The 13,915-nt window shown below is 53.0% G+C and overlaps 1 protein-coding gene across 4 annotated transcripts in view; it reads right to left on the bottom strand.

The window, feature by feature from the left end:
• Positions 1 to 13,915, bottom strand: part of SEPTIN12 (septin 12) — a 90,626-nt gene that overhangs the window by 43,466 nt on the left and 33,245 nt on the right. For all 4 annotated transcript variants that reach the window (XM_059716978.1, XM_059716980.1, XM_059716979.1 and 1 more), the window contains exon 3: positions 8,924 to 10,339. In XM_059716978.1, coding sequence (XP_059572961.1) covers positions 8,924 to 10,339 — 1,416 coding nt within the window. The remainder of the gene's footprint in view (positions 1 to 8,923; positions 10,340 to 13,915) is intronic.

The raw sequence follows: 13,915 nt of genomic DNA on the forward strand, positions 1-13,915 counted from the left end.
CAGCCGAGACCCAGGGGCTCTGTCTGCATGGAGCCTGGAACCATGGGCTCCGTCTGGGTGGCGGCCTCTGAGGTGCCAGAGGTGGGGCCGCAGACCCCGAGGGGACCCGAGGGGTGCGGCGCGTGCCCATCCGCATCATGCCGCTGGTAGGCCAGCTGTGGCTGGGACCGTCTACCCTGAGGGGCTCACAGGCAGGGCCTCGGGCTCTCCTGCTCGCCTTCCTGTGCAAACTCCCGCGCTAACTCATGTGCTGGGCCCAGGAGCGTACCTGTTTGCGCAGCTCCAGTTGCATGACTCCTTGGGGGGCTGGGCGAAGTAGGAGCCAGGAGGGGGAAGGGCGTGACCCTCCTTGGCCCACTTAGCCCGCTCCCAGCTGACTAGGTCCTTCCCTCCACGGGCCCCTGCTTACCTGGGGTAGGCGGGGGCTTGTTGGGGGTCCTAGGGTCTCACTGGGGGTCCCTGGGCTCATGGGGGCCCAGCGGGCTTACACCCGCGCATCTCATACTGGAGCCGGGGACTGGAATGAGGCTTTTGCCATTGCCAGGCCCTTTTTAAACTGTGCGCATGCCTTGTGCTGCCCTGTAAGGTCTGTGCCCCACCTCCTTGTTCTGTTTGTCCAGTGCCTGGCACAATGGGGTCTTAGCCAATGGCTGGGGGCCCCAGGCCCTCGGGCAATACAAATAATAATAATGGGAACTGGGACACTCAACTGGAGGGTGTAAAATGCTATTACCACAATTAAGCTGGTTTCTGAGATGTGGATGTTACTTTCTTACTGTTTAACCCTCATCACTTTGGCAAGTACTTGGGAAAGATGTCATTACTTTTTGATGCTCAGAATTCAGCCATTCTTCTCTGCCAGGAACAGAGTCCAGGAGGCAAAGGCCAGGTTTTCAGAATGGCTCATGCAGGTCATGTGCTGACAAAACACGTGTATTGCGTTAAAGAAGAGGGGTTGGGAGGAGACCTTACAACTGTGCCAACTGCTTCATTTGTCCAGCTTATACGATGGTAAGTGGAAATTAAACAGATGGGTTTGCTCCTGAAGGAAGTACGTGCTAAATCACTGCTTAGCACAGAATAGAGTGGACATACGTAACACTTCCCATGGATCAGCTTACCATGTGATAGATCCCCCCACCTTCTAACTCAATGCCATTGTTTCATCTGTTCATAACTTCAGTTCCCACAAATGATTTTCAAATGAATCCAGCATCCATCTAGGTCACAGAGTAAGGGACCAAATTTTCCAAAGCAGAGGAAGAAAAGGAGAGAAGACATTTGAGAAGGAAAAGAAACCTTGAAGGTGTCTTAAGTTCACTTCGCTTTTGAGAGGCAGTTTCCCCTGGATGCTTGTAAGGAGCAGGAAGGAGAATTTTGAACATGCTTCACAGCACTGCCTTGAAGTGCTTCATTCAAGCCTGAATAAGCCAACAGCAAGGGACTCCTTTCACATCACATCCTGATAAAGGGAGCTTGGTAAGAAGTCCACCAGCAGGCGCCCCCACGCTCTCTCCCCCTCCCACGGAGACAGCAGCTGCTCTGAGTCAGCCCGTCTGTTCGCTCTGCCCCCCTGCTGCACAGTTCCCTGTGTGTCAGCCTGTGCTGATGCCATCTCTGTACATAACGATTTGAGCAGAGCTGCCCCCACAACAGCCTGGGAATATTTGGGCCTTTCCTAGTGTTGTAATCTGAACTGGGGGAAAGGCACTGACAACTACCATATGCGATGAAGGGCAACGAGTAACAAGGCAGCTTTTCAGCATCAGAGACGGCTTTAGAAGCATGGGGAAAATTGGTAAGGGGTCCAAATGCTGAACTGTTACAGAGTGGTCTTGCAATCAGGCCTGCCTGTCTACATGCTTGTGGAGAAACAGTCTTGTGTGGTTTGATAGTTTTTAACTTCCACACACACACACACACACACACACACACACACACCCCCCTACCTTTTTATTGCTGAGCAACTCTGTTTTTTGCAGTTCTGGACGGAAGTGCAAGCAGAAGTGAAAAACAACCATAAAAGTACAGCTCTTAAAAGCTTGCCAGACTGACAAAATACATGCAAAACTTCATGAGGGGCCAGGCGCAGACACCCAGATGACCCCACCATTTCTGTGTGAAATTTCTAAGCTTTTCTAGGAACAGCAGCCTCACATGGGCTGGAAAGACCTCAGTTTAACAGGACACAAATCTGTGAGCAACCTACCGCCAGGCACCAGCCCTAGTGGGGATGGAGCCAGGACCAGAGAACTAAGGAAGTAAGTGACATCTCGCTCTCATTCACACCCCCGTACGGCCTCCCTTGCAGAACACGGTTTGAGCCCTGACGCTCTGCACAGCCCCCGTCACTGCAGAAAGAGGCACTGTCCTCCATCTTAGACAGCCATGAGTGCCAAGCCCAGCAGTTACGTCTTTTACGACAATGGGGCAGAGGTGGGGGGGCACACTGCCAACAAGACGAGAAAACAGCAACTAGGGAACCAGCTCCCTTGGGCACCAGATGGGATGGGAAATCCCAGCCCCACACCCCTCTTCCTCCATGTGGGTGACTGGCACTAAAAGGAGAAGTGAAACCTGGCTTGCTGCCCTGTTGCTCAACATAGCTTTCTGGAAGAGGAGTAGGCCCAAGCTTGAAGTCTCTGCTTTTGTCTAACACTAGGGGCTCAGCAATTGGGAAGCCAAATTCCCCCAGGTGTCTTAATAGCCAAGGGGAAGTGAGAAACTGGATAATGAGTCTGGCTTTCTTTGAGGATACCAGCTGGAATGTGGCACCTGATGGTGCTCACTAACAGCTGCTGGCTGTTTGCTGGCTTCTGTGAATGGAGCCACTAGCTCTCCAACCACTACCTGGCAGACCAAATGTTCACACCCCAAATAATACCACCATAGCTTGGGTCTCATGGCCATGCAGACTCAACAAGGAGCCTGAAGGTGGAATGAACCGTGGAGACTGCACTGCCCTCTTGGGTGCAGACAAGGGGAGCTCAGATCCTTGACAAGGACCAAGGGAGGTGAGTGTCAGGGACACGGATCAAGCAGTCTCTGCTGTCAGGGACTGAGCAGGCCAGCCAGCCTGAGCCAACTACAGTAGCAGCCACACCTGCAGCAAGCCCAAAACTAATGCAATCTGCCCCAGTTCAGGAGCAGCGAGCATCCTGATTGGCTGCTGGGAGCACCACCTACACATTAAACACGGCTGAGACCCTGGGTCTGCAGGCCAGGCAACAGTTCTGCTGTGGCGAGCCTCCTGTGCTCTGGCCCTCCTGGTTCCTGACCCTGGTTTTTGGCTTATTTCTAGGTTTTGGTTTTGGATGTCTCTGCAGATCCGTTTCCTGGCTCCTGACCCCAGTTCAACTCTGTTTTGGACACCCTGTGGATTGCACCTCAGATCGGTACTTGGCATCTGATCCCCAGATCCTGACCATGGACTGTGTTGTGGACTCAGCTTCTGGCTTTCCCTCTGGTTTTGGTATGTGGCTCCTGCTCTCTGACCCTTCCTAGGTCCTTGTTTTTCCTCAGTGGACTAACCATTAGGAAAGACTGTCTAAATCCTGGTCCCTTACAGTACCAGGATTTAGACAGTCTTTCCTAATGGTTAGTCCACTGAGGAAAAACAAGGACCTAGGAAGGGTCAGAGAGCAGGAGCCACATACCAAAACCAGAGGGAAAGCCAGAAGCTGAGTCCACAACACAGTCCATGGTCAGGATCTGGGGATCAGATGCCAAGTACCGATCTGAGGTGCAATCCACAGGGTGTCCAAAACAGAGTTGAACTGGGGTCAGGAGCCAGGAAACGGATCTGCAGAGACATCCAAAACCAAATGCCAGTGCTCCCTGCCAGTGGCTCACAAGGAGGAGAGCTCACAGGGAGGAGAGCTATGGGCACCTACACATGAGCAACCTTGCTACTCTGATGCACTGTAATTACAGCATGTTGGAGCAGACTCAATTAATCAAGTCTGCCGGAGCGTGGTAATTACTGCACTCCAGCAGACTCCAGCATCTCGTGTATCAGAGTCCCTGCGCTTCAAAATGGCAGCGGGGGCACTTTAACTAAAGCTCGTAGAACGTGGTGTCCCCACCACCATTTTGAAGTGTGGTGATTCCGATACACAAGATGCTCCAGGCGCTTTAATTAGAGCAGCTCTCAGAGTCATTCTAATTAAAATGTCCCCACCCCCTCCCGGAGCAAGTGTATAAACACCCTACGTGTCCACAAACGTTCCTGGAAATCTGGCAGCACTTCTGAGACACGCTACTTGCAATGAGTACATCAACCAGCTCTTAAAGGAGTTGGCCACCAGGGTACTTAGTCTTATACCCCACATTAGCTCATTGAACATGCTTCCATCCACACGTGCTCCAGGGCCAGGAGAACTGTGGTTATTTCATACCAAGCCATGCATGCCCTGTGATGCTTTACCAAACACCATCCTCTAACACTCATCCCGCTGGAGGGATTTCAGCCCCAGGGGATTATCTTCCTCTTCTGGCCCTGAAGGTACAAACTTGTCACACCCAGCGTACAAGCAGTGTGAGTACTGCACTGTGCAACTGCTGGATGAGAGACATTTCTACTGAGGCTTTACCATCTGAGCTAAAATTACCCTCTCTAGGTGAGGTGTTAACCTGAAACCCAGCCTCACTCCAAGGCTGGCAGCTTGTGAAGTTTCCCTTCTGACTGGGCAAAAACAAGCTGCTGTGACTGGCCTAGAAGCCACAGAAGAACTCTTCCTGAGACCTTCCATCTCAGCTTCCCCACCAAGGAGACAGGGAATACCCCCCCCCCCCCCCCGGGGGGGAGGTGCTCATCCACATGGGGCCTTCAGGTGAAAAGGCTTGTCCTGCATCTCTGCACAGGCAACAGCAGTGTGTGCCTCTTGGCTCTCAGCTCACACTGCCCACAAGGAATCCATCAGCAGAGGGCCCCATTTAAAACAGAATACCCATTGTGGGTGAATGCCAGTCATGGGAGCAGTCCCACTGGAGCTGTGAACTATGCCAGGGAATCTGGGCTGAACTTGCTGTTAGGTTTTGGCTAAGTGGGAAGTTTACAATGTTCAGGACCCCAGAGATGCTTGCTTCAGTAGTGAGTGGTGGTTTGCCAAGACCTCCACTACCCAGGCATAGATTGCCCATGCATGCACAAGAAAGACAAGGGCTGGAAACTGGGAAGGTGCTCACGTACCCCTACTCCTGCTTTAAAGGGTAGGGGCTGTTGTATTGGGGCAGGAGGATCTCCCTCTGTAGTAGTCTCCTGGGGGCCCTGTCCATGAGAGCCTGCAGAAACTGGCATGCCTGGTGACCAACAGGCTAGCTATGGAGAAGAGGGCTGGTGTCTAACTGAAGTTGGATTCAGGTGTGAGTTGAAGTTATTCTGCTCCACAGCCAACACAGTACACACATCACTGTCTGGGCAGGGCTCAGGCAGCTGGGAACTGTTTCTCAAAATTCAGGGCCTTCCTCTCATCAGGAATTTATTTAGATAATGTTGCAGGCTCCAGAGGTCTCTGAGCTGAGCAAGCAACAAAAGCTTCTGTGGACTCTTCAGTAAATTGAAGAAAAAGGCACCAGAGACCACAAGATCTCTGATCCATGGGGTACCTGAAGCGCGCACATAGTTCCATGGAGTCACCATGTAATTGGATTGGAGCCTAAGGAGCTGCTTCTGGGCTGAAGGTTAAGCATAAGCTTAAGTACCTTGATGAATTGGGATGTTCCCCCAGGGACCAAGCATACACCTGTAAGACAACTGAGGTCCTCAGAGTGAATGTTCCAGCCAGGATTGCTCATCAGCTTGGGCACACCCAGGCACTCAATTTAGGGCTCAGCTGCACTCAGGTGGTCCTGGCTCAGCCCAATCCCCAGGGCTACAGTAGGACAACTGGTGGATAACAGGTGACCATGGGCTTCAGGACTGGGCTTCCTGCAGCCTCTGCACACTTCCCATGGGGCCAATTGTGCAGCAGGAGTCTCGCAAAAGTGTTCTGTTATCAGACAAAATGTACACACCTGTTCATTCTACCTGATGTGTGGCTGATCATAGGACATAGGGCCCAGCTTCAGCTACATTCTCCATGGCTCCAACAGGCCTGAGCATAGCCTGGCCCTAGGGCTAAGGTACACACCGCCAGCTCTGATGTGAGGCACGGCTCAGTTTCAGGGAACACGTGAGCTCACATCTCTACAAACAAGGCTGCCTGTGCCCCACACCCGGTCCCAGGTCTGAGTCCAGTGCTTCCAGCTGCTTTGCCTTATCAGGGTCCACCACTTATCTGAAATACTTTGGGCCAGCTAGGGCCTGGCAGCCCAAGCTTCCACACAGCAGCACCCTGCCAGTGCCAGCTGAAATTCTAATGCCAGGCTATGCACTAGCAGTGCTGTGGTCTCCAGCAGGAATAAGTGCTCCCTCACAGCAGCACCTGCCACCACCCCAGTATACTGTTGTCCAGCCTGTGCATGCTCCCCACATCCTTTGCTTCCAAAGGAAATGCTCCCAGGGTCTTCTTGAATGGCCTGGTCCCTCCCAAACACGCACCTCTCTCACAAACAAACGCATTTCCTCACACTGATCCTGCTGGAGCAGGGCTGGTTCCAGTTAGGGTGGCCTGGAGGGGAAGAGAGGGTGCGGGCCGGGTCGCTCTCTGTTTGATGCAGAGACCTTTGCAATTGTTGTGCTTTTCTAGTCTTTATCTTTCTGAGATTTTTGTCCCTGCAGAGCCTGGCCTAGGTACAGGTTTGAGCTCTCAGGAGGGAACCAGAAACCTCTGCAGCTACAGGCTGATAAGCGTGAGTTGCAGGTTTACTGCAGGTGATAAGCCATCAGGGGTAGGGTTACAGGTAATGGAGAACTCTGACCCTGGTTCGGATGTGGGTGCGTGCTCAGACTTGCCAGCCTTTGAAAGCCAGGCATTATTCCTAGGCTTTGGGAAATGCCACTGGCAGGCTTGGTTAGAAAGCAGCCAACGTGGCAGGGTATCATTTAAAAGCTTTCCCTGCAGGCAGGAGAGGGGATACTGTCTGAATACCCTGGCCTCAAGTCCTGACACAACAGTGTTATTGCAGAAGAAAGGAGGGCTTTGCAGCAAAGATCAATGTTGGACTGAGACTCAGGGGCTGTGGGTTCAATTCCCAGCTTTGCCACAGATGTGCTACATGGGCTTGGGGAAGGCACCCCTGGGACCTCAGTTCCCCAGCTATCAAATGAGGTTACAAGGCACTGCTCTGCATGTGGGGAGGGAGAGGGGAAGATAAGTCACTGAAGGCTGGAAAGAGCATTTAATACCTTGGGAGTCTGTAATACAGAACAGATGCCTGGGATCACCAGAGGGTGGGTCCAGATGTGGTGCCCTGGCAGATGGGGAAGGTCTCCTGGATGGATGCCTGATCTAAGGTACAGTCTTCATATGAGGTCTTTTTGAGGGAATTGTTCAGCTCCCCTTGCACCTCTCCCCAACCCCAGCTGTTCCCTTGTTGCTTGGATAGGTGTGAAGCGTGTCAGCAAGCACGCGCTGGCCTCCTGCCACCCTCTGCAGCCTCAGGGCTCAGGAGGGAAATGAGGCAACAATGTTGAAGGAGTTCAGAACCTGTCCCTGTGCCAAGGAACTGGGGAAGAAAAGGGTCTGGCCTTGGTACAAGCTCATAGCATTACACTTGCAGATAGGGCCTGGTATGACTCTGCCAGAGATAACGCACATGTGTCCTAACCTGCCTTTGCTGCCAGAGTGGAAACAAACAAGAGAAAGGCTCTTTTGACATGGCCCCAGGTGGTATTAGTTGGCAGGTGCAGCAGCCAGCTCTTCATGCCCCTCTCTCCACTCCAGCCACACTCCGTAGAGAAAGGGGGCAGATCTATCCTCCTGTGCAGGGAGAGGGCATGGCTCCAGAGAGCAGGAGAAGCCAGGATCACCCAAAACCCAAATGTTCCTGTACTTAGCTGTGCAAATGGCAAGAGGAGAAAGCCTATGCAACACCAGGGGACAAAGAGAAGGGCATGAGGGATGGTTAGTGATGGCATAAGTCCAGACTAATGCAGGCCAATGTGGCCAAACTGGAGCTCTTTTTGTTTCCCTGTACCTTGCCCCACACCTTCCCACTGTGTGCCCTGTGCTCCCCTACCTGTCAGCAGCATCTCCCTCTGTGCCTGGGCTGGACACTCTTAGGGGCAGGACAGTACTGCCTTTTATTGTCCATTTTTACAGAGCAAGGCTTTGGCAGGGGTGGCAGTCCCCAGAGTGTGCAGCCACCTCCTTGGGATGGTGCAGTCAGACCAAGGGCCCAAAATGGAGCTCAGAGAGGAGTGCAGGCATGTTCAGATCTGGGACACAGGCTCTGGCCCCTCTAACCTAACCCTGTTTTAGTTCCTGCACTTATAGGGACCAGCTGCAGTTCATCTGGTTTCCTGCCCCTTCACCTCATCCCAAACCTTCTGAATATGGTAATGCAAAGCTGGAGAAGCTACAGCTCCCTGTCCCAGGCCTGGCCACACCAAGCTGAAGAACAGCAGGTCTGGGGAGGAGTGGGCTGGCACACCAAGCACATCAGCACCACTGTGGCAACCTCAGCACCATCTCACTGTCAGGGCATGCCCAATCACTCCAAGCATGGAGGTGGCCCTCACTTCCACATTCAGCTGACTAAAGCAACCGAAGCAGTGTCACATGCATGACACTGGAAAGTAGCAACTCCAGTCTCATGTGGAGAAAGCAGGAGAGCAGGTTAAGGTCAGAGACTTGCTTGGGGCTGACAAACTTTGGTTCACATCTTCCCCTCAGAGCACCATGGCTGGAGCTGCCAGAGCCCAGGGCAGCAAACCCCAAGGCTATGTCATGCCCTGGCATGCTCAGGCTCAGCTCCCACTGACCTCAGTGTATGCTGGGCAAATGTCCCCCTGCAGAATGCAATGAGAGGGGGATCCTACCTTCCTTTGTCTTCTCTCTGCTGTGCACCTCAGGCACAGAAGCCACCTCCGGAGGCCCAGTCATCCCCATGTTGGGAGTCTCCATTGGGTAGGAGCCAGGCATGGGAGCCTGGAGCCCTGAGATCTTGGAGCCAGAGGAAGAGTTTGTCTTTTCAGTCATGGGCTTAGCATGTCTCTTCGGGCTGGGTGCAGTTGGTGCCTCCTGTGACAGTGCGAGCTCCTGGCCCCTGAGGAAGGAGGGCTGAGAAGTCACTTGCATGGTCTGAGGCTGAGACACGAGCCTGAAGGATGCAGCCTGAGAAGGAGATTGTGGCAGTGGCACAGGGCTCTCGGGGGCCTGCATACCCAGGAGCCTCCCTGGAGAGGGCACCATGGAGACTCCACTCACAGTGGTGGTAGTGGCTGCTGCTGCCTCCTCCTTGGCCTCCTGGGACAGGCTGGGGCTGGCACTGAGGCTGACCTTGAGCTGTGTCCTTGGTAGTGGCCTGGGCGTAGAGTCGGTGCTTGAAGTTGAGTCAGAGCCATCTAGTGGCTTCCCCATCAACCCATCCAGACTGATGGGGAATTTCTGTAGTTTCATAGGCTGCTTGGTGGCTGGTGGAGGGAGATTTGGACGGGGTGGCTGGACTGTGTCACATGGCAGGGAGGAACTGGAAGAGGAGGTAGAGGAGGAGGAAGAGAAGGAGGGCTCCCTGCTGATGGTCTTGCTGGTCTTTGCGAGGAGCAAGTTGCTATTCTGGCCACTGGAGCTCCAGGCTGTGGTAGAGTAAATAGCTGGAGTAGGAGAGAGAGGGACAGGAGTGCTCTGGTCCTCTGCGATGTGCAGGTCCAGAGACGGCAGCGAGCCATGGTTCATGGTGGCCTTGGAGACCAGTCGGATGGGCCGTTCGACCTCGGAGTGGAAGACATTACCGTGGGATGAGAACTTTTTCAGTGCCAGGCTGGTGGCCTGGGGGGCACTGAGCCCCAGGGGCTCAGGCTGCCGGGTGATGCCAGGTGGGGCCTGGCTGGATGGGGGGCACTCCAAGCTGGAGGAGGAGCTGTGGAGGCTCTCGCTGTCACTGCCTGGTCCCAAGGAAGAGGAGAATCCATTGGGGTTGAGCCGGGTCTGGAAAGAGGAGACCCGGGTCAGGCCAGACCCTGCAGTGCCATTGGCTCTGGCCATCTGGATGGTGCCTCTGTTGAAGGAGAGGCTGCTGCTAATCCTGGTTTTCAAGACAGGGCTGTGGGCTGGGCTGGGGCTGGAGCTGATGCTGATGCGGGATTGGTAGGTGGGCTGCATGGGGCTGGCCAGCCGCCTGCTCTCCCCGTTACCTGCTGCTAGGATGGCTGCAGGAGGGCTGGGGCTGAAGAGGGAGGAAGGAGAAAACCCAGGACCCTCCTCTGCATCCTCAACATCGAATGACCTCTTCAGTGCTGCACAGAGAGAGAGAAGGGGGTGGGGGTGAAATCAGACATGCCAAAACTAGTTCTGCCACTGGCACACATGACACCAGGCCACCCTGACACACCATTCCCATCCTCTGACCCAGACCCTTCTTGTCAATGCCATGGTCCATCCAGACTTTTTCAGAGATGGGTTCAAACCAACCCTTGGGACTCAAACACTCCTGGGGACATCAGATTCAGAGAGGGAGACTGGAGATGGGCCCACCTCTGCACAGTGATGAGCAGTGGAATCACACAGAACTCCCACCAAACTGGGGCCATGTTTGCTCACAGTGGTGCTAGGGTCTGTTTGCTTCGTGCCCAGCCAGGGCCCAGGTGAAACTCAGGCTTTGAGCTGGGTCTAACCTTATGCTGGAGAAATACAATGGATTCAACCCCAAGATTTGAAGGGAAACTGTGAGGGTCTGAAACCCAAGACCCTGATGGGGAACACAACCTCCAGACCAGGAATCGACTTGTGCAGCACAGCACAGCTCCTTTCTTAGTGCCTAGCTAGTTACATGGCACCTCCAGCCCCCACCTTCTGGTCCTCTTCCCAGACCAGCATGCAGCCAGCCCTCCCTGCTGGGCCCAGCTCTGTACTGGGGAGGAGGGGGTAGCCAGGAAGACGGGTTCCCCCTATGCAGCCTCGGTGGAAAGGAGGAGTTTGTCAGCTACTCCCTAATGGGAAACCAGAGCCTGGCTTGGCCTGGAATCCCTGCGCTCCACTGTTCGCTCCAACATCTCTCTGTGCTCTGTTGTACCCATGTTGTTCATGTCAAGTGGCTACAGCACACTAACTGTTTTTTCCACCTCCACAGGGGCTGGATCACACCTGAGGCAGCCTGGTCACTGGACCCATTCCCTCCCTTGCCTGGGGCATGCTAGGTCTGCTCAATGTCCAGCTCTGTGGAGTCATCCAACCCAAATCAAATGGTCCAGAGAAAGCACAGCACTACATTGGCTATGTGCCCCTTGGCTGACTGTACATCCCCTACTGTGTCCCATGCTGCAAGAGCCTGAAACCACTCTATCTGGGAGCATCTCCACCCCACCCCCTACAGCACCTCCTGGTGGGGTAGGCCAGACTGCAGTGTCTTCCACCATGCCCCATCTTGTGCCTCCTACCAGAAGACACTGGGACTGGAGTAACTCTGATCTCCCCCACACCCAGTCCTCCTGCACCATTCCTGATGGTGCCCCTTGCTGGGGGAGGCTGGGACTAGAGCTGTTCCCATTGATGCCAGTGTCCACGAGGGTGTTCTAGCCATCAATCACCACTGGATGCCATGACCACCAGCACCAATGGGCTCAGCCTCGGTGTGAATCGGTTTGCTGCACTTGTTCAGATCAGTTATGGTGAATGAGGATTGCTTTGGATGCTGTGATGAGATCCAAGGCTGGGATTACCAGCAACAGGACATATTCATATTTCTATTACAGAAGTACCTTGGGCCCTGATCCAAACCAGCCCCTCTGTTCTGCTAGGACCTGCACAGACATAGTGTAAGCAAGGCATGGTGTGTTTTGCAGCTCTGCAGCAACTTGTTCCCTTTTCCCAAGGCTCTAAGAATGAAATCTCCAAGTGTCACAGGAACAGATAAGCTTGGAAACATCCACAGAATAGAACGGGTGCACTGACATCTGCTACAGTTTGCAGAGATGTGAAACACTCCCTCTAAGATATGCGATTTGCCTAATAACCACCTGTTAATTCTGACACCTAAAGATGACAGTGCAGGTCAACATTGTTAATAGGTTCACAGATTGCTTTAGCAGTAGTATGGTCTATATGACAGTGCTACCACCAACCCCAGTCAGGATTGGGCACCTGACAAAAATAGTAAGGGACAATCCTTGCCCCAAATTACCTTCTGTCTAATTTAAGAAGAGACACCATCAGCAGGAATAATGACAAGCTGAACAGGCTGTTTGCTCAGCAGAGCTAGGAAAGGGATACATCTACAACACAGTCCTCTTCAGATCTTCATCTATCCATCCCTGAGGAGCGCAACACCCAAAATGGCTTCCCCGATATTGGCCAGAATACTGACTCCAGTGAGCAGGTAAAGCAATTTTCCTTGACAGCAAGAGCACCCTACTGTCCCTGCTGCTAAGAAAACGAACTGTCCTGCTCTAACAGACATACACCTCCATGCACAGGAACAGCCTGCTTGGTCATTCCTAAAACAGCCGTGCAGTACAGGAGTGACTCAGCAAGCCACAATAAGACACGCTGCTCTTCCCGTTCGGTTGTGTAATGGACTCTGTGTCCTCTCAGGGCTGGTTTCTCCTCCAAGTGTGGGGTGTTTCCTGTGGGTGTGGATAGAGGGGAAGCAGGGTGCTAAGGGCAAGGCATGGCAAGTGAATACATTGCTACAGTGGTTGAATTGTGGAGATCTAGAGGTTGTTATGTGATAGAGACCTTGTCACCAGAGCTGGTCAAAAATATTGAAATCCCTTTCTGATCTGATGGCTTCCCTAAACCTGCCACAGGTTTAGGGAAGCCATCAGTCTCTGAAATTCCTGTTTTTCCAACAGAAAACCTTGTGGCTCTTGAGAAATAGCCAGAATTGGGCATGGACCTGCTACAGCCTGTTTCATAGAAGGAACCCAATGGGCCTAGCACAACAGACCTTCCCTCACTTCCCCTGGAGGTAGTGAATCCACAACCTTTCATTCTACTTCCAAATGTGATGGATGTTGAGGGTTTTTTTAGTTAAATGAATATTCTGATTTTCAATCCACTCTAACTAGCCTTGGGATATACCCTCTGAATCAGAACTTCCTCGACCTTGAATGCTGGAGGCTGCCAGTGAGAGAAGAACAGTAGAAAAAACCTGCCCAGACCCAGTTCACTCTCCCTTTAAGCATCTGCTCTGCCACAGTGACACAGACCTATCTGTTGCTTCAAAGGGATCATTGGCCAGAGTTAAGAAATGCTATATGCCTCCCTGAAAAAGGAAGTCCACTAGGAACTTGGGATTGCTTGGGACAACTAAAAGCATAACAGGGATGGGAGTGGTAGTCTAAGATTTATAAATAGTGTGCCAAGGGGGAACACTGAGCAGAGCACACTGGACAGCGACCACTGGCCTTCAAATAAGTCCAAGGAGCCAGTGGACATTGCCCAGGGAAACTCTATTTGGAGACAGGATTGGACTAGGGACAGGAAAGCAGCACTACAGTCCTTGGGGATTCTTCTGGCCACATCCTACTTTCTGATAAGATAGATGGTGAGCTTAGCCAGTACCAGCAGGAGGTTGACCAGGAGGTCCTAGGACTTGGTGGGGCTATGGTTGGGGAGTACACAAATAAGCATATGAGGGGAAGAGGCAATGAAATGATTGCAGCCTGGCACACTCCAGGTAGGCACACACCAGGGTCTTCCTCTACTCGTAGAAGGGACAGGTATTGGGGGCATCCATGAACCACACCAGATACATGCCTGTAGTGATGGTTCTTTGGAGAAGCCACCAGCTGAGGTGGCTCACGGGATTAAGGTGGAATACATCCCTGTACACCAGGGATCCTCATCCTCACCAAGTGTGTTCTGTCAGTTAA

The sequence above is a fragment of the Alligator mississippiensis genome, chromosome 13, assembly GCF_030867095.1.
Source record: "Alligator mississippiensis isolate rAllMis1 chromosome 13, rAllMis1, whole genome shotgun sequence".
Taxonomy (NCBI): Eukaryota; Metazoa; Chordata; order Crocodylia; family Alligatoridae; genus Alligator; species Alligator mississippiensis.